The 24,885-nt window shown below is 46.4% G+C and overlaps 1 protein-coding gene and 1 pseudogene across 3 annotated transcripts in view; both read left to right on the forward strand.

Annotated features, from left to right (window-relative positions):
• The window catches only part of LOC147457849 (uncharacterized), a 144,036-nt gene that overhangs the window by 22,047 nt on the left and 97,104 nt on the right, over positions 1 to 24,885 (forward strand). For 2 of the 3 annotated variants that reach the window (XM_086512634.1, XM_086512635.1), the window contains exon 3: positions 107 to 216. In XM_086512634.1, coding sequence (XP_086368760.1) covers positions 107 to 216 — 110 coding nt within the window. Of the gene's footprint in view, positions 1 to 106; positions 217 to 24,885 lie in introns of those variants that run through there. The other variant, XM_086512637.1, reaches the window with a different exon arrangement.
• Positions 20,451 to 20,959, forward strand: LOC147457850 (uncharacterized; annotated as a pseudogene).

A 24,885-nucleotide genomic window follows, 5' to 3' on the forward strand; every position in this document is an offset into this window, starting at 1 on the left:
GAATGCATACTCCGGAAAAATTATTATTTTTTCTCTCCAACGTAAAACACTTTCTTGAGTAGGTAGTGATTCTGCTACTAAAGGGGATAACCTCCTGCCATTGCAGATAACAAATAAGGTTTCCCCTATATCTACTTATGCTGTCCTGGTATTTACGCTGTTGGTGGCTCCAGCATGCGAATATGTGTCCTACAGGGTTCTCATCATTTCTGGCAAGTATCTCTTAGGCTTTACTTGTAAGGTTCCTTTATTGTTGTTATTTAATCATAGTTGTTGGGGGGTAAATAGGCTTCTTCAGGTATAAAAAGTAATATTCTACTTTTCTGGTGGCTGCTAATTTGAGTCAAATGCGGAGCTTAAGACTATTTTTTGCCTACATGCAGCTTATTAGGATATAAAAACCTGAGTTTACTACATATTCTTGATGTACATAAAATATGCCAGGATTGTCTCCTTTCTGCAAAGTGAGTACATTTCGAAATTAGTTCATCTCTTCTATGTCTGTGCACACGCGCTTGTGCTTGCATGCGTGCACGTGCCTTAGCAGTAGAATGGCTGCCCACTTGTATGTGAAACCCCTCTTTTTTTTGTTTTTTTTCTTTTTCCGGGGGGGGGGGGGGGGGGGGGGGGGGGGGGGGGGGGGTTTAGAATTTTTGTGTTTGCTATGGTTTTTTTTTTCTGGATTGAGGCTGTCGTAGCCTCATGTATGGAGCCCACCACGTTTGTACTTCTGTTTATAGAATGGATATGGTACTTCTAGTCTTGTGCAAACTCTCTCTTTCTCCTCTTGTACAGATATATGCCAGAAAAGCATATGTATTTTTTTTTGGGATCGAGGAGGAAGTTGGTAGGTTGAGAGAATTCCCTTTGATCTAGGCAGGGCTCTTGTTTGAGTATCCAACAGGTGGAGGTAGCAGAAGTAGGAGTGCTTTTTGAGCTAGATTCAATTTATGGTCTTTTTTCATGTCTTCAGCGTTTTATACATATTATACATGTTTCTCAACAGGGACAAAATTCCCCTTCACATGAATTTGTTTTTGACATAAAGCTTTGTATGAGCCTTATGATCTCATGAGACCCTACATGCTGTATCCGATTGAACCATGGTCGATGAATTCATTGAGAATCACCACGATGTATCCAATTGAGAACCGTGAAGTGTTAAATCTTGTGAGAACCTTGTAGATGTATCCTACAGGAGACCTAGGCACTATGACATCATGACGTGACACATTGTAAACCTCATTAGTCCTCAAGTGATTGTACCCGTCCCCATATGTTTTGAGATGATGTATTATGTGATGAAATGATGAGGAGGCTGTAGGGTAGGCCCACATACCTATCCACTCTAGGTACCCTCATTTATTTTTATTTTTATGTTCCCCATACATTTTACTAGAGTCACACATGGATGTAACCTTTTGGTCTCATAGGTCATTTTGGCCTTTTGAAGACGTTTATATATGCCACTGTACAATAGACTATGAGATACGTGGTAGCTTCCAGTGTCTCTATAGACGGTTCGGCCCTCTATCTAGAGTGATGAGATACTAGGATCAGAGATGTCTTGGCCTCTATCTATTGGAGATTCAGTGATATCGAGCAAGGTTACTCAGAGAGAGGCTCACACACAAGGAGACACACCGAGAGACAGATCAAAATGTTCTTCCATCCAAAGATTGAGCAGAGACGAGACCGGGTAGAGAGGAGGGATAGAGGGCACATCACTAGCAGAGGTATTATGAGTGACCGAGTAGCAAAGGCTGGGAGATCTAGGAGGCCAAGGATGAGGGGATGCTCCCATCGATGGAGGAGGTTGCAGTAGAAGATCAAATCTATATTGGTAAGACATGGGAGACGCCCTGTTTAGGCTCTCACCATGGAGGACATCGACACGATCATGCAATGACTGATGTGAGCCATCTCCAGATTGTGATACACATATCCACCATTTTGTATCCGTTCTCTGAGATATACACCCACTTTTTGTATATGTACCTCCTAGGCTCTTGGTACCCACCTTTTACATCTCTAGTAGTGTTTCTGTTTAGTTAATTTCTTTCTTTCTTTTTATTCAAATCTTGTATCAGATTCACCATGATGTAACTCTCTTATCCCACCCAAAGTTTATTTTTATTTTATGTTCCTCAGACATTGTACTAGAGTCACACATGGATGTAATTTCTTGGTCTCATAGGTCATTTTGGCCTTTTGGCTCTTGATACCCACCTTTTACAGCTCTAGTAGTCTTTCTGTTTAGTTAATTTCTTTCTTTTTATCCAAACCTTGTATCAGATTCACCATGATGTAATTCTTTTGTCTCATAGGTTATTTTGACCTTTAGACGATGCTAATATAACATTTCATTTCATCCATCTCTCTCTCTCTCTCTCTCTCTCTCTCTCTCTCTCTCTCTCTCTCTCTCACCAAATGCTCGAGGCTCCCTTGCATGGCTCTGCTCCCTGTTGCTATTCTTTGGTCATGCTTCTTCTTTTCCACTCTCTCTCTCTCTCTCTCTCTCTCTCTCTCTCTCTCTCTCTCTCTCTCTCTCTCTCCCCCCCTACCCCATGCGCCGTCCCCCCCCCCCCCCCCCCCCTTTCCCTATTTTGTTAATCTGACTTGGTATCAGATACACCGCATTGTAACTTCCTGGTCTCTTTGGTCACTTTGGCCTTTTGAAGACGTTAATATAACATTTCATTTCATTTCATTTATCTCTCTCTCTCTCTCTCTCTCTCTCTCTCTCTCTCTCTCTCTCTCTCTCTCTCGTCCGTACTCTATCGCTGCCCCTCCCTTGCCATACCTCCTCGCGTTCCCCCACTCGCCCAGCTACCGCGCCCGCTGCTAGTGTGGGTGCACACGTGCGTTTAGTGACTCCTTTTCGGACGGCGATCAAGCATGAGGAAGCTGAACAGTAAAGCCGACCCCCTAGAGGATGCCATTCAAAAGTGCAAAAAGGAAATGACGGTGACCATTACCAAGATGAACCGCAATCTCTTGGGCACAATAAACATGCTCGAAGGACGCGTGCTGATCCAAGAGAGCAAGATAAATACGTTGGAAGACCGAGTGACGACTCAAGATGAAGAGATTGCGTCACTCAAGAAAGAGCTCGCCGAAGCACGATCGAGAAACACACTGGAAGAGGGCAAAGTGCAACCCTTAGTAATCGAAGAAATCAACACGATCAAGGAGCAAGTACGGGCCATCAAAGAGGGAGAAGAGCAACACAAAGAAATGACGACTTCTTGGGTGGATGTTCTTACCAAAACTCAACAGAAGGCGGATGAAGCCGAGAAATGGATCAAGGTGGCCAAGAAAGGAAAAGGCAAGGAAATAACGCCCACGTCCACACCCACTATCATTAATCAGACACTAGAGGAGGAGCAAAGAAGACGGGTGCGCGCTTTACATGTGAGAATTTGCGGTCTTAAAGAAAAAGGCAATGTGGACGAAGAAGTAAAAGAACTCACAGCCTTGATGGGGGTTCATGAGCCGACGCACACAAGGGCATGGAGAGTGGGCAACATAAAGAAAAATGGAAGCAGTGGAGAAATTTCAAAAGAAAGAGCACTCATCCTCCGTTTTCTCTCCATGGAAGTGAAAAAGTCCTTGAAGAAAAGACCAACTCTTAAAGAGACTGGCATCTTTCTCGGGGATGATCTCACCCTCTCGTAGATCGCTCATATGCAGGAAGTAATGCCGGAGATTAGAGCGGCAAGGGGAAAAGGCAAGATTGCCTTTTACCGAGATGGAAAAGTGGTAATACTAGAGCGACGCTCCACATGACGGTGCGAGACTTATGGGACCACACTCAAAGTGGCTGCCTGGAACTGTAATGGATCTATGCGTCTTGATGTGGGTGCTTTTGAGGATAGCTTTACTGGAAGAGACATCGTCTTTTACTCTGAGACACACCAGGCCCCTGGGCAATCCATGCCTCACATCAGTGGATACAGGTGGGAGACAGCTTACAGACAGGAGACACGCTCAGAGCACAGAGGACGGGGCTCGGGGGGAGTGGCAGTGTTATTTAGAGATGATCTGTAGCCATTGATACATATAGCCCGCAGGGATGAGCAGGCTAGGTACATGTGGGTGAGATTGAAAGCAGAGACAGACAGATATCACTACCTTGCTATTTGCTACTTTCCCCCGAGTACATCAGTTTATGCATCACCCAGAGGACAGTCCCCTTTCTCTATTTTGGATGATGACATATGGGAGTTCTCTAGGGATGGTGACATTTTTATCCTAGGGGACTTCAATGCTAGGATTGCCCATCACCAGGCAGTGTTTTATGATACTTCAGAGGAGATGCTAAGAGAGCTAGATGTTGTAGAGACGGGCTGGTCCAGACTATCACACGATGTGGAATATACTGAGTATGGGCTACACCTGATAGACATGGGCATTGCACATGGATTGGCCATCTTGAACGCCCTACAGAGATTTCCTGCTACGGGAGGTTTTACATGCTTCCCACACAGACATGGAGCCAGCACAGTGGACTATGTCATGGCACAGCCGAATCTCATCTCTAGTATCCAGGATCTCACAGTTGGGCCCAGACCGGTCGGGGTGGCAGTGGATCATGCTCTGGTGTCGATGACCATCTCCTTCCAGTTCAATGTAGCACACAGACCACAGGTAGCAGCCCCTACTCGCTACACCTTCACACGGGAGACGGATTCTGTATACATGGACGGGATCTATAGACGCCTATGCACCGAGGACCCGGGGCGACCTCTGGAGGAGCTAACTACTAGACTGACACAGACATTACATGATGCAGCAGGCAGAAGCATACCAACACACCCAGCCTGAGCGGAGCTGCGATCAGGGAGCATGCCGCTGAACAGCTGGTATGATGAGGAGTGCCACCAGACTAGAGCCAGACTTCAGAGGGAGGTGCTTTTGGGGGACGTCACTCACAGACAGTCACAGATTGACTTCCGACGCCTGGTGCGGCCAAAGAAGAGGGCTTTTTTGGCTTGACTCGAGCAGGATCTATACCAGCTATTCTTGAGTCGGGACTCGCGTGAGGCGTGGCGGCTCTTTCATGAGCCCCCCCCCCCCCGCTATTTCCTCCACAGAGACCTGGGGTTAGTACGCATCTCTTTGTACACAGTACTCGGATAGCCGCCCCTCCCCAACCCCCCTGATCCGTGCCCACACACATGTGCTTTTTTCACCGCTGAGATGGTGAAGAAAGCTATTGACAGGATGAGGACTGGGAGAGCATATGATCATGATGGCTTAGTCGCTGAGCATTTCATGCATGCCAAAGACCTACTAGCAGAGCTTCTAGTAGTTATGTTTAACCATGCCATGTGTGAGGGCCTACCGGACACTTGGAGCCTATCTACGATCGTACCTATCTTCAAGTCAGGAGACCCCATGGAGCCTGGGAATTATCGCACTATCATGATTGGACACACACTAGCAGGGTTGTATGCATCGATTCTTGAGCAAGAGCTGAGTAGATGGGCAGAGAGGGAAGGAATGCGTGCAGCTGGGCAGGCAGGGTTCAGGAGAGGCTTCTCTACTCTTGACCATATCTTGACACTCAGGGCCATCATCGAGGAAGGCAGATCTCATGGGAGATGGATCTATTGTAGCTTTGTGGACTTCTGCAAAGCTTTTGACACAGTACCCAGAGCTAGATTGATGCGCAGACTACAGGAAATGGGAGTACCCACAGAGCTCATTTGGGGGATCATGGCATTGTACAGATCAGTAGTAGGGCATGTACGCACCCCTGAGGGACTTTCTACACCAGTTCACTCCACTATTGGGGTGAAGCAAGGTTGCCCGCTCTCTCCTACTCTTTCGGTATGTATGTGGATGAGGTTTCTGACTACATTGAGAGCGATGGGGATAGAGGTGCACAGTTGGCAGGGACATGGATTCCACTTTTGTTATATGCTGATGATGTAGTGTTGATCTCCGAATCTCCAGAGGGAATGCAACGTCAACTGGATGCTTTGCATAGGTTTGCCCACGAAAGTGGTTTGTCTGTCAACCTTGGTAAAACCAAGGTTATGGTGTTTAACCACCCCACAGTGAATTAGGAGGTCAGCACCTACATTCACATACGGCCAGGAGACTGTGGAGTACACAGATGCTTACACTTAACCTTGGAGTGGTTTTTAGCCGACCTGCATTCTCACTCAGAAGAGCAGCAGAGACCAGACTGACTAGAGCCCACGCAGCACTGGGTAGATTAGAGAAGATGTGTTTGTAGGTTCAGTTTCAAGAGCCCCGGACGAGGCTCTGGCTCTTTGACACTTTGGTGGCTTCAGCACTGCTCTATGGAGCTGAGATATGGGGACCTTCATTGGATCCTTGCGGGAGGCCGGGTCGCACAGATGGATGGGGGAACGCGGAGAAACCTCTCATCTCTATGATCTCGCGGCTCATTAGAGTCAAGGCATCAGTACCACGGGCCATTATCCGAGCAGAGCTAGCGCCCCCCCCACTAGTGGTGGAGGCGCTCACCAGATCAGTCTCCTTCATAAACCGCACATGGGAACTTCCTAGAGACAGATATGCTCGCATAGCACTTGAGTAGTGGGGTCACTGACTAGCCAAAGTGGAATCCTTTGCTACAGAGCCTACATTTCAGTTCTGGGTGTGGCTGCAGTGTACAAAGGGGGTCAGATGACCTAGAAAGATACAATGGCAGCATCTCCTAAAATTTAGGGAGTTGCTATTTTGGGACCTGAAAATGTGTTTGCGTCATTGCCTTCGGAATGACAAGGGGAAAATTTTCTTACTCTGCCGTGAAGTCAACTGGGCAACCGGTTGGGAGATTTTTAGGCGGCAACCCCGAAACGGGAAAATGCTTATAAATGTGCCAAGTGGCACATTCTGGTGCACTTTCCTCATGCAAGAGAAGGTGGCGCTGAATTTGAAGGGAGAAGAGCCTCATTTTCAGATTTTGTCACAGGTTAAGAGCTATGGAGTGCTTGCTTTCCCTCCTATGTACAGTGCGGTGCCAGGAGTGATGCCCTGCACTCTACACACTGCCCTCTCTCTCCTCTATGGCAGTATGTTATGCCCCACTAGTGGGCTTTTCATTTGACCAATGTACAGTTGTGTGGGTTCATGCGCGATTGCCGAGGCAAGAGCCTCTTGCACAGGTACTGGATTAGCTAGTGGCTAATCCCCCGCAGGTACAGGTGAATTCGGAGAGGTTTCACGCCAGAAATCTCGTCCGATTCAAAGGGCAAGTAGCCCTACAGGTGCGGGAGTTCGAGGACTTGCTACGGATGCGACCGGCACGCGAAACGGAGCCCGAAACAGTAAATTACAGCCTGCTGTGTATTTTTGCAGGTTTAGGGTTTTGGCCCTAAACGGTCCCTAATACCCCCAGGAGGTTCGGGGACGCGAGGGGACCGCTGTACAGGTGATCTGGCGCATTTTCGGGGATGAAAACAGAGAATTCAGCGTGCTGCAGATTCTCGCCAGGTTTTGCAAAGTGCCCGTATGCGTCGGGAAAGTTAGTCAATGCGTGGGAATACTGATTGTAAGGGGTCCTAGTACAGTTATGCTACCGAAATCGGGCCGGAACAGTTGAAATTCAGCCAAGTTTGTGCGGGGCAGCTTGTAGGGAACCACAGCGTTTATTCCCTCTTTTGAAGAATAAAGAAATACTGAAAGGGGCGCCTAAGTTAGGGGCCAATCTGGTGTTGGTCTACTCATACAGGTGCAATCTAGCAGCCTGTATCCCTCTCCCCTATGTTGTGTCTTGAAAGTACACGTTAAGTGGATGACAAATATAATGAAAGGTAAATCAAGGTTTGAAGTAAAGTCTACCGCCCTTTTTGAATTGAACAGGCCGGTTTCAGGTGGGGTATTCTCAGGCAAAGAGTGAACAGATACCCCATAACAAGGCATAGATTGGGTAGCTTCCAACCACTCTAGCAGGTCTTCATCTGACCCATCCGGCGGAGTAGGCTGTTCCAGTTCGGGATTGGACTCCATGGAGAGGGAACTATACCACCGGATCCATTCCGCCTTCAAGGCGAATCGGTTGCATTGAGGAGCCAGGGGTTCGTATCCACATTGCATCGTTTCCCCAATCATGTAGTGCTTTCGTGTGTCGTAGCCATGGTCTGCCAATGAGCAATGGGAAGCCGCCTTCTACCTGGGGAAGGCGAACCACCACAAAATCCAAGCTGAATGTGAAATCTTGAACCTGCAGAGGCACCTTTTCTACAATGCCCAAGGGGTAGACAGTCCTCTGGTCGGCCAAAGTCACTGTGAATGGGGCAGGCCTAGTGGGCTGGAGACCCAATGCCAGCATAGTGAATTCAGGCATTAGGTTGATACCCGACCCACCATCTACTATGACCCCTGAGAATTCGCGGCTCATAATAGAAATGGTTAGATGCGGACTCCTGTAATCAGTAAGTGAAGCTTCGGGATAGGATATCATGTAGGATTCGGAGGGCTGCACTGGGAGGTGCCCGCCACTAGACCCTGCACCAGGGTACAGAGATTGAATGATGGCAAGGGTGTCACTTCGAAAATTTGCATCAAGTCGAAGCATGTCATTCAATGACACTTGCTGAAAGGTATTCTTCAATATAGTCTCTGCTGTAGGTTTTTCTCTTGGGATCAACGTCTTCTCAGTTTCCTTGATCTTTTGTAAGTCAGCAACTGCTTCTAAGAAAGCCCCATCAATATCGGAGAGCATAGTAAAAGATCCTTTCTTAGCACTAGGGGATGGCATGTCAGCTGCTGAAGGAGGTGTAGGCATTGGGGAGGAAAGGGCTGTACCTGCTAGAAGATTGAGGCCGAGGGCTGCCCTCTGAGCTCGTGTGAGGACACCAGCTGGCTCCTCTACCAGCTGCAACTCGTCTTGAGAGGCAATCATATGGGCAGAAAGTGGTGGCTTGGGGTTGGTACTAATTGCTATCAAATTGATCTTGGGAAAGGTGAATTCAGGTTGGCTCTGACTTGGGCTCGCAGAGGTAGAGGCGTGTTGTTTTGGACAATCCTTAGTGTAGTGATCCTGAGCCTCAGGGCAAAGTTGGCACGGAGGAGAGCCTTCTGGCAGAGGGCATTTGCTCTGATACTGCCCATACTCTCCACATTTGTAGCATAAAATGGGCCGATTGGAGGGACGGAACGGCGGACGAGGTGGTTGTCGCATGGAGTTTGAGGGTGACGTGTAGAAGCTCTGAGGGGTTGAGGGAGCATTAGCATGATAAAAAATGGGAGATGCGAAGTTGTTGTGCATACCTTGCATAGGAGGTGTTGTCAACAGAGGTGGCATAGGGTGTTGATGACCATAGGGTGAAACCATGTTGGATGTAGGTGTCAACCCTTGTTGAAGGTTGGGGGCGAGGCTCTGTTGTAGTTGCCGCATTCCCTTCAGATAATAGCACTCTTTGTCATCATGGCCAAGCTTCTCGCAGAAATGGCAGTAAGCTCGAAGTGGGCAGTCCTGAGAAGGATGCCCTGCAGATCGACATGAGCTACACCATACCATAGCCTTAGTCTCCTGCTGAGACCTGAGCTCTTCTAGCTCTCTTTTAAGTTGGTCATAAGCCTCTTGATGTGGGGGCTTCTCCTGTCTAAGAGAGAAGGATCTCTCTTCCTGAAGGGCCCGCTGCAACTCTAGGGCTTTCAGTTCCTTGCGTAAAGAAGTCAAGGGGTCTGATGGACTGTCCACGATTACAGGGGTAGTCTCTACCTGAGGAGAGTCAGTGAACAGCTTCCTAGCTCCCTCTATTCTAGTAGCAACAGCAACAAAGTCCTCCAGACTGGCTTCAGGACGAAGACTTTCTCTGAGCTTTTGTTGAGAAGTCTTAGGGGAAGCCTTCTCTACCCACTTCTTCACCATAAATTCTCCTGGTTGCTGAGGCAGCTTGGTGACCAGGGACTTTGTTCTGGTCATGAGCTCGGCAAATGTCTCCTTGGGTTGGAGCAACAGGTTGGCCAACACATCTAGAATCTTTTCTTGATAATCCCCTGGTCGGAAAGCTTCACAGAACTACTATCTTAACATAGTCCAAGTAGCAAAGTTGTTTTCAGCAAATTGACTGTACCATTTATCTGCAAGACCATCCAAGGTGGACGGAAAGAGCACAAGGTAGGCGTCTTCTCTATTGAGGCCACGACCTCTGCAAAGAGAAACAAACCTCCGAGCATGGTCATCAGCATCCTCTGTGGAGAGACCCTTGAAGGTAGGGAACTTGATGTTCACCTTGGCCAGAACACTTGTGAGCTCCTCCATGGCCTCTTGCTCCTGAGCCTGTTGCTCACTAGCTTGCTGTAACAAAATGGGGGAGAGCCTTACCGGAGAAGGTGACCTGGAGGATGTAGAACCCGTTGAAGGAATGGAGGGAGCTGTATGTGTAGGTATGGGTGATGGTGTTAATATACTTCTACTGGGTGCCAAGGGTTGACGCCGTTGGAGAGGGGGAATGGGGAGCACGCCCAGCGCGCCAACACGGAATGCCTCCTATAACCCAGGGCACACACTGCACCCCAATCCACTTTGCGAGCACCTTCGACTCGCTCTTTTCACGAGACCACGCACGCACACGTGCTCGCACAGACGCACACGAACTCCCACAACCCGCACACCTCAATGCAGCAGCTTTTACGCTCTCCCACACGCTCAAAACGCCACACTCTCTCTCTCTCTCTCTCTCTCTCTCTCTCTCTGCAACACTCCGTCGGGGCGGCACACACCTGCTGATACACCCGCACGCACACACACGAGAGTAGAAGAGAAGGGGGGAAGGGGGGCAAGACGACGCACAAAACTCACTGCAATGGGGGCCTTCTTTCATTCATTGGCACCAAACACCGTACAACCATCATCGCTGCAACCGGCGCGCATCAGAAAGTACACAAGGGCGAGCCCCGCTCAAGCCCGGCCCGAAGGTTTCCATGGCCACTACTCTTCGTGAGCTCTCCACGGCTCCAAACGAACAAGCAGCTCCCGACCAAAAAAAACTCATCGAAGGAGTCCTCTCCCCTTCTTTTTTTCCTCTCTTTCCAGCCCAAAGGGAAAAACCCTCCTCCTCGAAAAAGAAACCTGCTCCTCCTCCTTCTTTTTTCACTCCTCTCCAAAGCCAAGGCCCACCCAAAACCTCGAACCCGCTGCCCTTCTTTCTCTCCCTCTTTTTCAAGGCCAAAGAAAAAAAGTTAACATGCTTTTTTAGGCAATAAAGCCGGGCGCTACTGCTCCTTGGGGTTTCCCTCTACTTTTCCTCTTTCTTTTAGCTTTTGAGTTTCCTTCCCTTTCTTTATTTCAACTCCAGCCAAGGCAAACTTTGCTTCTTTTATTTATTACAACCAAAGAGGCTCATGTGTTTGTTTCCCACATGGACCGGTGCTTTGGTGTGCACGGGCTTTCTGAACCCCTCTTTCGCCAAGCCGCCCCAGCCAAACCCAAACCTCGAAAACTTTTCCGCTTTAGGTCAGTTCACCCCCTCGAACACCAAGCCGCAAGTGGTAAAAAAATTGAGTTGTACCCTTGTCGCAATATCCTACTGCCAAGCCGCAAAGCTCGGATGGAAGTTTGCATTGCCGACTTGCTTCAACACAATCACCATCGTTTCTCGACTCTTCCAGGCTCGCAATCCGAGGCATTACCCAAAACGGAAAAAAACATATGTCGCCTTTCACTGCCCACGGCTCCCAACTTCATCTCGCTGTATTTGACCGACCGAGTATCCGATTGACGGGTAGTCGACTCGTGCTCACTCCACATAGCACACACTATTACCGAGAACCTTGGCGAGGCCCAAAATATACAAGACGGCACATCCTCCAATGCGGCCAAGTGGGCTCAGACCCGGCTCCCGAAAAATCTTCAAACGGCCATAACTTTCTATCCATAGCTCCGATTCGCAATCCGAAAAGACATGCATGCTCCGTAACTCGAGCTTTACACATATATGCACTAACATCAGTCCGGGCCACCTGTCCCCAGCATGTGGCTGAGTTTGTGGAGTCGTGTGACATGCCAAATGTATTTAAATGTACGGCATTGTGATGGACTACATCCTACTTATCCATTGGCCATGCAATACAAATGGGTTGTGGACTTGGTCACAATGCCTTTGGGACTTTGGAAAATGAGGTATTTAGTTCTTGCAAGAGAAGATTTGTCCAATCAAGTTGAAGGGCGTGCATTGAGGACAAAGAATACAGAAGCTGTATGTAAATGCCTACTTGATGTGGACTTGGTCACAATACATTTGGGACTTTGGCAAATGAGGTATTTAGTGCTTGCAAGAGAAGATTTGTCCTATCAAGTTGAAGGGCATGCATTGAGGACAAAAAATACAAAAGCTGTATGTAAATTCCTACTTGATGAAGTGATGTGTTGCTATGGATGTGTGGGAAAAATAATTGCAGATAGAGGAGACCTGGATGCCGATGAAGCAAGGGAGTTCTTTTCTAGAATGGGCATCAAAGTAGCTTTTAATGTGCGCTTATAACCCAGAGTGCAATGGCAAGAGTGAAAGAGGGCATCCTCCAATAATAAAAGCTTTGGCTAAGGCTTGTGAAGGCAAGCTTGGAGAGTGGCCAAGGTTACTACCCTTTGCATTATGGACTGACTGTACGACACATAGTTCAGTCACTGGCTATATGTCTATCGAATTGATGTATGGTTAGTGAAGAGGATGATGGGTCTAACTATATGCAAATTCAGGATGAGAGTGAAGATGTGTTTGACCATGAGTTTTAATGCTTAACAAATGTTGTTGTGGTACATACCGGAGGTTGTGAAGATTCAGAGGGGGTGGATGTCATGCCGTGGCACGTACATAGTGTGAAATAAAAACATTCACCTCAATTTTGACACCTATTGATGTATATAAATAAAAGCAATCATGTACATATTGTGATATATACTTAAGAGGCTACTGCGGTTGCTATCATGTACATACCTAATCAAAGAGTCTTCGCCCTGGATGTGGCACCTTTGCGTGCTTTTCCACTTGATAAGATGCCTATTTTGGTTTTATGATGTACATATTCCAAGTGTTTCATGGTGGCACACTCATCTTGCCTACAAAGATCAATGCAGGCAAAAGTTGCCAAAAATAGCAACTAACTGGCATCATTGCAGAAATGCATGAAAAGGGACCCAAAATGGAAAAGCGATGCATATCTATGCTTTTTATGCGTATGTGAGAGAGTTAGGGATTTTTCCGACTGTGTTTGGGATTTTTCACATCAAAAATGGTTTTTAGGTCAAAAATGGGCCAAAAATGACCTAGTTCTGGTCAAAATTGGTAAAAATGCCCAAAAATTGACACATCAGCTGAGAATGCCGCGGGGAAGGAAGAGAAGGCTCCTTTAAGTGAAAAAAACCTGCAATTTTCTTCTAGTGGGCAATAGCTTTTATGGTTGCTCAATCTGTGTAGTGCAGTCCCGCCTCTTCGCAATCTTGTATCTGAGCCTGTGAGGGAGTGAATTAGGGTTTTCCCTTATCAAAATTGGTGTGTGGGATTCAATATAGAAGCTCTTAAATCTCTGTAAAGTCAGACAATGGTCACCATGAAGGTGGAACCTCGTGTAATGCTTTTAACTGTTTGATGTTATGACTATGCAATTGGGAGCGAGGCTACATGATACCATGAAAGAGGTTTGGGTTTTGATTGGGATTTGTGCTTGTATGAGCATTGAGGTTTCATGGTTAAAACTTTAGTGTTTTTAATTGGTCTCTTTAAGTGAAATTGAATGTGATTTGGTGATCCTCTCATCATAATCTCAAACTACGAAAACAAGCATCTTCCAAGTACGATGGGAAACAGGGTTTGTGACTTTGCTATCATGAACGCTCTTAGATTTTCAATCATCTTTAGAAAGAGGGCTGGTGATTTTCCATAAACGTTTTTTCTTAAAGTGTTTATGACTCTCATCACAAACTCTCACAGCCAGAGGTTCTTCACTCTCCCAGCTAGACCGCATACATCCCGACAACGTGCACGTAATTTTTGTTGAGGCGTACCATAAGGCGTATTTTAACACATGCAGAGGTCTAGATTTAGCAGAGGGGGAGCTTTAGTAGAGGGGCAATTTAAGCCAAGGGGGAGCTTCAGTAGAGGGGACTATGTGGCACACACACACTACCATCATTGTATTAAAGCAGCTTACTACATTAGTTTGGTTTGGGAGGCCGCTTGTGTGTGGGCATGTACTGAGGCGTACTTAATCATAGAGGTTTGGAGCTTGATTGGTGCATATCTTTGTGCAGATGATGGACCAACCAGACAATTTCAAAGATCAAGATGCATATCAAACCCCGCCCAAAGCTGTGATGAAAAAAAGGTTTGATGAGGCTTTTCCTACTAGTGACTGGTGGAAATCAGATATGGGAAAATGTTTAAGTGCAAAAGATACATTGATTGAAGAAAACTGGCAGCTTGTAAGAGTAAAAGTATTCTTGGAAAGGAGGGAGAAACTCAGCCCTCAGTAATTAAGGAGCTCGAGAAGATCAAAGAATGTGTGAAAACGAACCTTGGAGAGGTCATTGCTACCTGCGCACACCCCCTCCCCGCCATCGATTCGTCTCCCCCCCTTCAGCTCGCGCTGTCCTAGCCCCTGCCCGCGTGCTGTCCTTTGCCCTTGCCCCTGCGCCCGCACGCCCTCGCTGCCCTAGCCCTCAGCCCACCCTCTCACTCCTGGCTTCCGTTCTCTTCTGGACCTCCACTTGCTTGTAGGCTGTTTTCTTTCAGCCTCCTGGTAATCGCCTCGACGCCAACGCCCTTTTCTTTATAGCAGCAAACACAGAATGACGGCCTCTGTTCCACCTCAGAGGGACTCCTCGCCCAACACCGCGGAGGGGACCCTTCGACTTGCTCTCTCACCAGAAGAGCAAGCGAACTTGATAGCCGAGGTGGAACGCTTGTGAGCCACCTCTGTTATCTCCAAGATTATTGGAACTCGACCTAGCCGAGGTGAGGTTCGGGATTTACTTCATGCCTGACTCCTCTCTGATGTGGGCAAGATCACTGATGTCCAAATCCTAGGGAGAGGGTATTACTAGATAGAGTTCGAGTCTCTAGAGATGACGGCCAAGGTGATATCAATGAGCCCGCTCGGCATCCGAGCAGCTCGAGCTTACTTCAGACGATGGCATCATGGTTTCAACCCTACTACAGATGTGCTTGAGGAGGAGGCCGACTTGCCTATTTCGATTTGTTTCTCAGGCCTGAGGAGAGAGTATCTCCCTTTACTTCCAAGGATTGGTTCCATGTTCGGGACGGTTCTGGAGTAATGCGCATAGCAACTTCCGTTGTGGCCAAGGCCGCAGGTTTGCCTACTGTGCGGGTTCTTGTTCGCAACACACTTCCTTTCGAGGGTGATACTATTGGCTCGGGTGAGTGGAGGTTGGATCGGACAGAGTGTGGAGTATTCGAGTCTTTTGAACCGGTGTTTCATTTGTAGACAGATGGTCCACTTAGCGAAGGCCTGTCCTCGTGGGAGATCTCGACCCACCGCACCTACGCAGCCTCCCAAGGCTAAGCAGGCCCAGCAGACAGATACTCAGGACACACACACTGGTACCCCGACAGAGGCCAGCGATCAGCCTGTTGATCGTTGGCTGCAGGTGCCTGGCCGCCGCTGACCGAGACGGGCTCGCCACACTACTCTCCCTGGTGGCCGACCTCCTGCAGTTCAGCAACATTGACCCCCTTCAACAGGACCCCCCTAAGGAGGCTCCCTCCACCTCAGCTCCGCCGCCCCCACCGCCTCCACCCTCAGATGCCTCCAATCCACTTCCTCTGCCTCCCCCTCCTCCACCCTCACCCGCACCTCCCACTCCTACTCTCTCTCCCTGTTAGGGTCCTCAGCTTCATCTCCCGACCCATCCTACACTCCTCCTCAGACGCGGTGGGGCCCTTAGCCTCATCTCCCGACCCATCCCCATAGTAACAGGGGACGCCCTTTTTCGGGCTTCCCGTCCCCACTTTTCCGTCCCCACTTGCCGTCCTGCCCTCTTTTTTACACTAAAAATCCATTTGAGCTCCGTCCCCCGTTCCCCGTTCCCCGTCCCGGAATGCGTCCCTTGTGACTATGCCCATCCCACACTCCTCCTCATACGCAAGGAACTAGACACACATCTGCAGCGAGACGATCTCTTGGTGGTGCTTTGGCTACGAGCCGCATGGTTCGGAGAGACAACCCCATCTGAGGCCGCCACTTCTGGTTCAGACCTCTCCTTTTACAACAGTCCCTTGGGGTTGACCAGCTTTGACATTCGTAGACCGCGAGACTTCTTCGATTACAGCTTCACTAGCTTCCTAGGCGATTCTTCTCTCGACCTGGAGGATGCTTGCTTTCGAGTCCACGTCCTATTTTTAGCAGCACGAGGCACTGAGGCTCTGGATACAGCGGTAGGCTTATCCTTTCTGATGTGCGGCAAGGATCCTACATAGTGGACCCTGCACACAGTTCTTGATTGGATCCAGGTCCAGGCCATTGAGCTCTCACACCACACAGGGGATCTAGGGGTGACAGATCTGGTACAGACACATTGGCCTTTAGCCAAGTTCAACGTGCCGCCGCCGGATGCAACAGGTCGTAGGCACATTGTGGTGCATTTGTTTGCTGACACTCAGAGACCCCCTTGCTATGTATCTGGACATGAGGATTCTTGGACAGAGAATGTAGCTCTATGGGCTGCACGCTCGGCCCTGATCTGGATAGGGCAGTCACTTCAGACGCGCTTGTCTAGAGGTTGTTCGGATACGGATTACTCCCCATCCAAACCAGCCTCAAAGATAGCGAGTTTGGCTGTTGTGGTAGCATCTGTTTTCTCTCACTGACTCCATGAGGATCGTCTCATGGAATGTGCAGGAATTAGGAGGGATTAGGAGGGTCCCAATTTCTTCCTCAGAGGGGTCGGTTGCATGAGGAGCTTCAGCGATGCCTTGTGGGTGGTGAGATTGATATTCTTATGCTACAGGAGCATCATTTGTGTGAGAGCCACATTAGACGATGTGGTGAGATTTTGCGCGGTCGCTATGAGACGTTTTGATCAGCTGCATTTGGACGTGGAGGTATCCACAGAGGGGTATGTATGACTATTGCGGATTCTTGGCAGAGCAGGCCATTGTGGGCAGAGGTATTCTTGTGCTAGGCAGAGCTTAGTGGATTACTAGGCATTTTTTATGAAACGTTTAAAATTGGGTTTTTTTTTCCATTTTTTTGAGGTCTAGCTCCAGTTAACAGATGATTGTGGTCCCTAAAACTTATGGTTTGTGACATTGAATTAAGTTTGAACTTTGTTCAATAGAAGTACTTTGCTAAATGAATCAATGATGCATCAATTATGATTCATGAAACTAGTGGCTGTGTTTTAACTTTCATCAATACTGAACATCTCTTTGATCGTGCTCGCTTGGAAGTCGCTTCTAAGCAGTGATCACGTCTCTCTCTCTCTTTCTCTCTCTCTCTCTCTCTCTTGTGGACATTAAAGTCTAGAGTCATGTGTGCTACATTGTATACATATTTATCATATTTTATTAATATATAATTTAATGTCGTTTATGAAACTTGTTTCATGTTTTTGACTCTATGAAACGAAATGTTTCAAAACCTTGAAACCCCGAAACGACCGAAACCACGAAACTTTTCATGCCACACTTGGTTGCCTCATGGGTTTCTTGAACATATATGCGCGCAGTGTGGCAAGTGCACGAGTAGATTTTTGGTCTCATGTGTTGAGTCTTTACCGCATGCAGAGCAGTGATGTGTTTGGGGGGACTTGAACATGCTGGAGGACCCCTCTCATAGGATTGGAGGTGGCTAGGCTACAGTGTACGGGGCTGAGTTGGCAGCTTGGGAGTGACTGTGTATGACTATGAGGATTTCTGACGTTTGCCGGGACTCAGGTTTTGTGAGGATTGAGGTTGCAAAGAAGGGAAAAGCCAAGATGGCTGAAGCTACACCGAAAACCACCATTGATCATTGAGGAAGAGCATAAGAGGAAGACTAGAGCCCTTCACCTGCGTGTCACAGGCCTTAAGGACATTGGAAATGTGGAAGAAGTGAAAGAACTCTTGAAACACAGGCATTTCTAAAGCCATACACATGTGCATGGAGAGTGGGGAAGAAAGGAAATGGTGGGGAAGGAAATTCTAAGGAAAGAGCACTCATTTCTCGTTTCCCTACTATGGAAACTAGGAAAGAGTTCTTGAAGAAGAAACCAACTCTTAAAACAAATTGGGTTTTTTGGGCAATGACCTCACTTTAGCGCAAATTGCACACATGCAAGAGTTGATGCTGGTAATCAAGGCTACGGGGGAGAAAGGGAAATTGCTTTCTATGGAGGGGGGGAGAGTGGTGATCTTGGAAAGATGCACTACATGACGTTGCAAGACCTATGGGACCTGCCTTAAAATGGTAGTATGGAATAGAAATGGGTCAATGAAGCTAGATGTTGGTGCATTTGAAGATAGCTTGAAGGGAAGATACATTTTTTTCTACTCTTAGACACATCAAACTCCTAGTGTCACACTTCCTAGAGTGACGGGATACCGCTAGGAGACCACTTGTAGACGGGAGGTGAGATCAGAGCATAGAGGACGTGGGTTAGGAGGTGTGGTAGTTTTATTGAAGGAAGAGTTTCACCCTCTCATTCGTATTGTTCGGAGAGATGGGCATGCTAGATATGTGTGGGTCAGGGTGAGAGCAAAGATAGGGAGGCCACTTTGTATTGCAATATGGTGACCAGCCAAAGGTGCATTGCATTGCATTTTGCATTGCAAACCTTTCTAGTACCTTCTTGATGTAATCCTTCTGAGATAGCTTTATTGTCTTCTTCATCCTGTCCCTTGATATCTTCATACCAAGTATCTTCTTTGCAGCACCTAAATCTTTCATTGAAGAAGATTTAGACAACTCCTCTTTTAGGTCTTTGATGTCCTGCATGGTATCACTTGCAATCAACATGTCATCAGCATATAACATTAGGCCCTAGCACATCTCTCTATGCATCGCCCAAGGGGCAATCACCATACATGATTTTCGATGAGGACATTTGGGAGTTCTCTAGGGATGGGGATGTCATCCTCCTAGGGAACTTCAATGCCAAGACGGGCCACTCTCAAACAACCTTTTGTGATACCTCAGAGGATATGTTAAGAGAGTTGGATATCAGTGATTTGGGATTGCCCAAGTGTTCACAGGATGTGGTGCATAACGAGTATGCGAGATATTTGACAGGACATGGGGAGTGCGCATGGACTAGTCATCTTGAATGGCCTACAGAGTCTTCCAATAGCGAATGGGTTCACTTATTTTTCTCACAGATCTGAGGCTAGCACGGTTGAATATGTTATGGCTCAGCCCGGTGTGACGTGTTTTTACGGAATGATGCAAGCCACCCCAAAGACTTTGGAAAGGGTTTTTTAATGCTTTTGGGTCCCTTATATGTAAATAAAGCATGCTTGTACAAAGTGTACAAAGGCGGTGTGTGCCAGCTGTCTCTACGCATGTGGGCCAGTTGTGCGGGGTGCATAGTTTTGCTGTTTTTGTACATAGACGTGTTGAGACTTGAAAGAGTCACTTAGTACTTGAAAAATATGAACAAAACTGAGTTTTTATCAGCTTTAGGTCGTGAGTGAGTGGGGGATTTGACAGAGGAAGATCTAGCAACAAGAAGCCCTGATTGCCGCGAGGGATAGAGGCGTTTGGCAGTAGAGCAGCCTGTCTTGCTAGTCGAGGGCCCGATGTGGTGAGTTGAGAGTGTGTCTCTCCTCAATGGGCTGATGAAAGTGGGTGCTTAGCTCTGCATATTGACCTCTCTTCATCTTGTTTTGAGGTATGGTGGCTATGGTGTGTGCAGCTCCTTGTGGTGCAGCTAGTCGAGGGTAAACTATGTGCTGCAATGCCTTGCTTGTACATATATCAAAGGGCAAGGTTTCCCGCAAGTTTTCCATCACTTTTTTTGATTTTTTTTGCTGAACTTTGTGGGTTTTCAAATTAAGCTTGATTTGAGTGGGTTTTGGTCAAGCTATGTGTATATATGGGAGCGCCTATGGAAGCCCTACTAGCACATGAAAGGGCGTTTGAAAAGAAGTGAAGCTCTTTGAGTTATGGTCAAAAGTGCAGAGATTTCCATGGTTTTTTTCTCACTTTTTTCCTTGATTTTATTGCTTCCTTGGTGTCTTTGAGTGCAATGGAGTGTAGTGGGAGTTGTAGCGGTGTAGAGGGAAGCTAATCGGAGCTAGTCGAGGTTGAGTGTGTGTTAAATTGAGAAAATTAGTGAGAGAAGATCAGCCCATATTATCTCGAGAGAGCTATACTCTTCATCCTCTTTTCTTGGTGTTGGTTTGAGGTGTTGTAGAGGCCAGCCCCCCAATCCTTCACATAAACTGGTGCCCCCACTGAGGAGAAGAGAATCCTTCTAACAGGGTTTTGATCTACAGATTGGCATCCATTTGAAGATCAACTCAAGGACTATGGCGGGAGATGGGTATGAAGTCTTCAAGGGTGGGAAAGGAGAAGATGTGGACAAGTTCATCCGAAGGATCAAATTGATTGCATTGAAGAGCAATAGGGACGATGGTGCATTCAAGGTACATTTGGTGAGTTTGCTACTTGAAGGTGAAGCACGTGAATGGTATGAAGATAGGCTTGAAGGTGGTGTAAAGGGAGATTGGAATCTTCTTTCTCATGCCTTGAGAGAAGAGTTTGAGAAGGAGGATGATCCTGAGTATTTGTGGAGAGAGCTAAGCAAGCTGCAACAAGGAGAACATGAAGACATCAATGTGCACATAAACAGGTTTGAAGCTTGTTGGAGAAAGATCATAAAGGGACTTGAAGAGAATTAAATGCCCCCTGATTTCTTGAAGAAAGATAGGTTTGTGGTTGTCTTACATTAAAGCATTAGAGACAAGGTGGAGCTCAAGGACCCAGGGACCTACAATGAGGCAGTAAAGGTTGCTAGAGAGCAATGGAGAAAGAAGGTGAGAAGGCATGAAATGGCAAATAGGGAAAGAGAAGCAAATGTACATCAAAGGGATGGTTATGTATCAACAAATAATGTGGTCGAGCCTTTGCCTTTGGATATGCATGTTGAAAGGGAAATCCATGTAGAAGCTCCAAGAGTGGACAATAGAGGACATGAATCCTTTCACCAAGACATTCAAAGATTGACAGAGCAAATAGGAAACCTCAACCTTGCTATGCAAGCTATCCAACAACAAGTAAGAAGACCTTAAGGAGAACGGCCTCAAAGGAATAGAGGTGATAATGTGATGTGTTACAATTGTGGGGAGAGAGGGCATATATCGCCCAATTGCAATCAACCAAGGAGAGAGCCAGGAGGTATATATCCTATCATACAAAGACAAATAGGTAATGAAGGCAATGTAAATGGAAATGTGCAACCTCTCCAAGGTCAAGGACTTGCACAACAACAGGGACAAAATCAAGCTCAAGCACCTCCACAATTTAACGTAGGAATTTTGGAGGCAGTTGAGGAGGGAGATGAAGATGATGAGGTTGATGTCTTTGCAAATAAGAGAACAAGGGCACAAAAATCAGGGAGTGAAGGCCTTTTCAAAGAGGAAAGAGCAAGGACAAAGCCAAGGAGAGATGTAGATAAAGGCAAGGCACCTATGGAAGAGGCTGAAAGTAGTAAATAGGCAAAGGTAAGGGCAAGAAGAAGGAAGATAGGCATGGATGATTTTCAGCTTGGGAAGGGTCAATCAGCATACAATCTCTTAGAAGACTTGAAGAACAAGAGGGCCGACATATCATATGGGCAACTCTTGCATTTGAGCTCAAGTATGAGAAGGCACTGGCATAAACTAGCTAGTGTTAGAAGGGTGAAGGTAAAAAGACACGCAATGCACATGTAGTGCAGCTTCATAAAGTTACTGATGTTTTGCTTGTGGTTGATGCTTGGATACATGGAAGGAGGGTGAATAAGGCGTACATGGATGGTGGAGCCCAAGTGTGCGTTATGACAGAGGAAACAATGCAGCAATTGGGATTGCAGCTCACAGGCAAATCCTTGTTCAGTGTGAAGATGGCAAATAGTAGTAGAGTGAAATGCTTGGGAGTTATTCATGACTTGGAGCTTAATGTTTTGGGTCAAAGGGCTGTCATGGACATTCATGTGATGCCTGCAAAGCTTGGGGCATATCCAGTTATATTGGGTAGACCTTGGTTGATTGCTATGAGGGCACGGTAGGACTGGTACAGGGGATGTATTGACCTCTTTGTGGACAGGCCTAAAGAGAAGAGGATTAGATATGATATGAAAACATGTAAGGTGCTGGAAATTGATGATGAACTAGCTATGCATCAAGATTTATCGCCATCCACTTATGACATGTGTGACAGTTCTTCTAGTGCATCCTCTACATGTACTGACGATGAGGTTTATGATCAAAGTCTTCTTGATCTTGATGTAGATCTTTGTGGGATACATGTATATGATGAAAATTGTGATAAAGGGAATGCTATGAGATCAGAAAATGACCATGGGGCTGATCATGAGCCGAATGTACCAAAAGCTGAATTAATGGATATGCTTGTAGGTGACCTGACTAGTCGAGAGAGAGAAGCATATGATGCATTGTTTGATAAGTATCCTAAGTTGTTTGCCAAAGATTATGCTCAAATGAGGGGAACAAAGAGTGTTGTTCATGAAATAAAGCTTAAAGAAGGTGCAAAGCCTGTTGCTCAAAAGCTAAGGAGATTGGGCACCATTCAACGAAAGGTATTGGAGATAGAGGTGAGTAAGCTTTTGCAAGCTGGTATTATCTACCTTGTGGATGATGCAGAATGGGTTTCCCCTGTGGTTATAGTTCCAAAAAAGGGAAATAAATGGAGAATATGTGTGGACTATAAGCCATTGAATGCGGCAACAAAGCGGCATCACTATCCCCTTCCCTTTCATGATGAGATTTTGGACACTGTTGCAGGTCATGAGAGATATTCGGTATGTGATGGGTTTAGTGGGTATTTTCAAATTGGGATTGCATATGAAGATCAAAAGAAGACCAGCTTTTTGACCCCATGGGGAGTGTTTTGCTATAGGGTGATGCCCTTTGGCTTGATGAATTCTTATGCGAGCTTCCAAAGTTGGATGGACAAAGTATTGGGGCCTTACCTTGGAAGCTTTGTAAAAGTCTTTATGGATGATTTTTGTGTTTACAGTGATAGAATGCTTCATGTGAAAAATCTTGATATGGTGTTTAAAAGGATTGATGATGATGGGGGTCAACTCAATCCTTTGAAATGTAAAATTGCAAGAGCTAGAGTGATACTTCTTGGCCATGAGGTAAGTGAGAATGGGATAGCTCCAGATCCTGCAAAAGTGGAATGTTTGCTTATGATGGAGAGTCCTAAAAGTACAAAGGAATTGATGAGTTTTGTACAAAAGTTAAGGTACTTGTCAAGGTCTTTTTGTATGCTTGCTGAATATGTGCACCCTTTGCAAGAAGCAACACAAAAAGACCCTTTTCTTTAGACTAAGCATGAGCAAACAACTTTTGAGGACGTCAAGGAAAAGCTATCTACATTACCTTTGATAATGCCTCCTTGTTGGGATGAAATGTTTTACTTGAGCTTGAGCGTGGGTGAGCATGCTATTGGTGTAATATTGATGCAAAAAGGAAAAAAGCAATCTTATATGAGGCCGGTTTACTACATAAGCAAAGTGAAGAATGATGCACAAAAATCTTGGCATGAGATCGAGCAATTGGTTTGGGCATTGGTATATGCAACAAAAAGGCTGAAATCTTATCTTATTTGTAAGCCTTTTGTGGTGTTAACATCATGTAGTTTATTGCCTCATGCACTAAGGTATCCTGGGGATAGTCCTAAATTGCAAAAGTGGATACTTAGCTTGCAACAATTTGACATGAGCTTTACTAAGGAGGATAGTGTGAGAGCAAATATGGCGGATATGCTCACTTTTAAAGAGATTCATGCAAGGAGTGAGTTGAAGAAGGATTTGGAAAAGAAGATAGCACCAAGTCCAACTATGCATGCGGAGCTTCAGGATGTAGAGGGTACCTTATACTTTGACGGGGCTTTCAAAAGGAGCATTAATAAGGGCACTATTGGTTATATATTTGTGGATAAAAATGGCATTGAGTGCTGGTTTGGAAGCCAAGAAGTGGATGTAAAGAGTAATAATGAGGCTGAGTATGCAAGCCTCTATTTGGACCTGGAAGAATGTGTCAAAAGACATGTAAGGAGGCTTTTAATCAAAGGTGATTCTATGTTGATTGTGCGGCAAGTTCAAGGTACTTCGAAGGTAAATCAAGAAGGCATGAAGGGCTGGTTTTTCAAAGTGAGGAAGTTGTTAAAGTCTTTTACTTCCTTTCAAATATGGCATGTACCACGAAATATGAATGTAAGGGCTCATGAGTTGGCAAAACAGGTGTTCACAAAGGATGTGCATGCGGTGATAATTAGAGAGCCAAGGTATCTTGGAAGGGAATCCCTCCATGAGGAAGAACATGTTTTGCAAACGGGTTTTGCAAGAAAGGGATTGGCTTCTCAACAAAGGCATGCAATCACACGAAGAGCTATGAGGTATGTCTTGATTGGAGAGCAAATGTATCACAAGGGGGCTGATGGTGTCATGAGAAGAGTTCTCTACCATGATGAAGTTTTTGATTGCTTAAAAGCATGTCATGAGGAAGGATGTGGAGGCCATTTTGGAGTGGAAATTACAAGAAGGAAAGTATTGAATGCTCAACTTATTTGGCCAAGTATGAATAGGGATGTTGTGCATTGGTGTAGAAGCTGTCACGAGTGCCAAATATATCAAAAGAGAAAGCTGATGCCTGAGCCTTTGAGACACATTGTAAGCTATGGACCTTTTGAGAAGTGAGGTGTGGATGTAATTGGTCTTCTTCCAGGCACTAGAAA

This window comes from Adiantum capillus-veneris, chromosome 5, assembly GCF_014529385.1.
Source record: "Adiantum capillus-veneris isolate H3 chromosome 5, ASM1452938v2, whole genome shotgun sequence".
NCBI classification, from domain to species: domain Eukaryota; kingdom Viridiplantae; phylum Streptophyta; class Polypodiopsida; order Polypodiales; family Pteridaceae; genus Adiantum; species Adiantum capillus-veneris.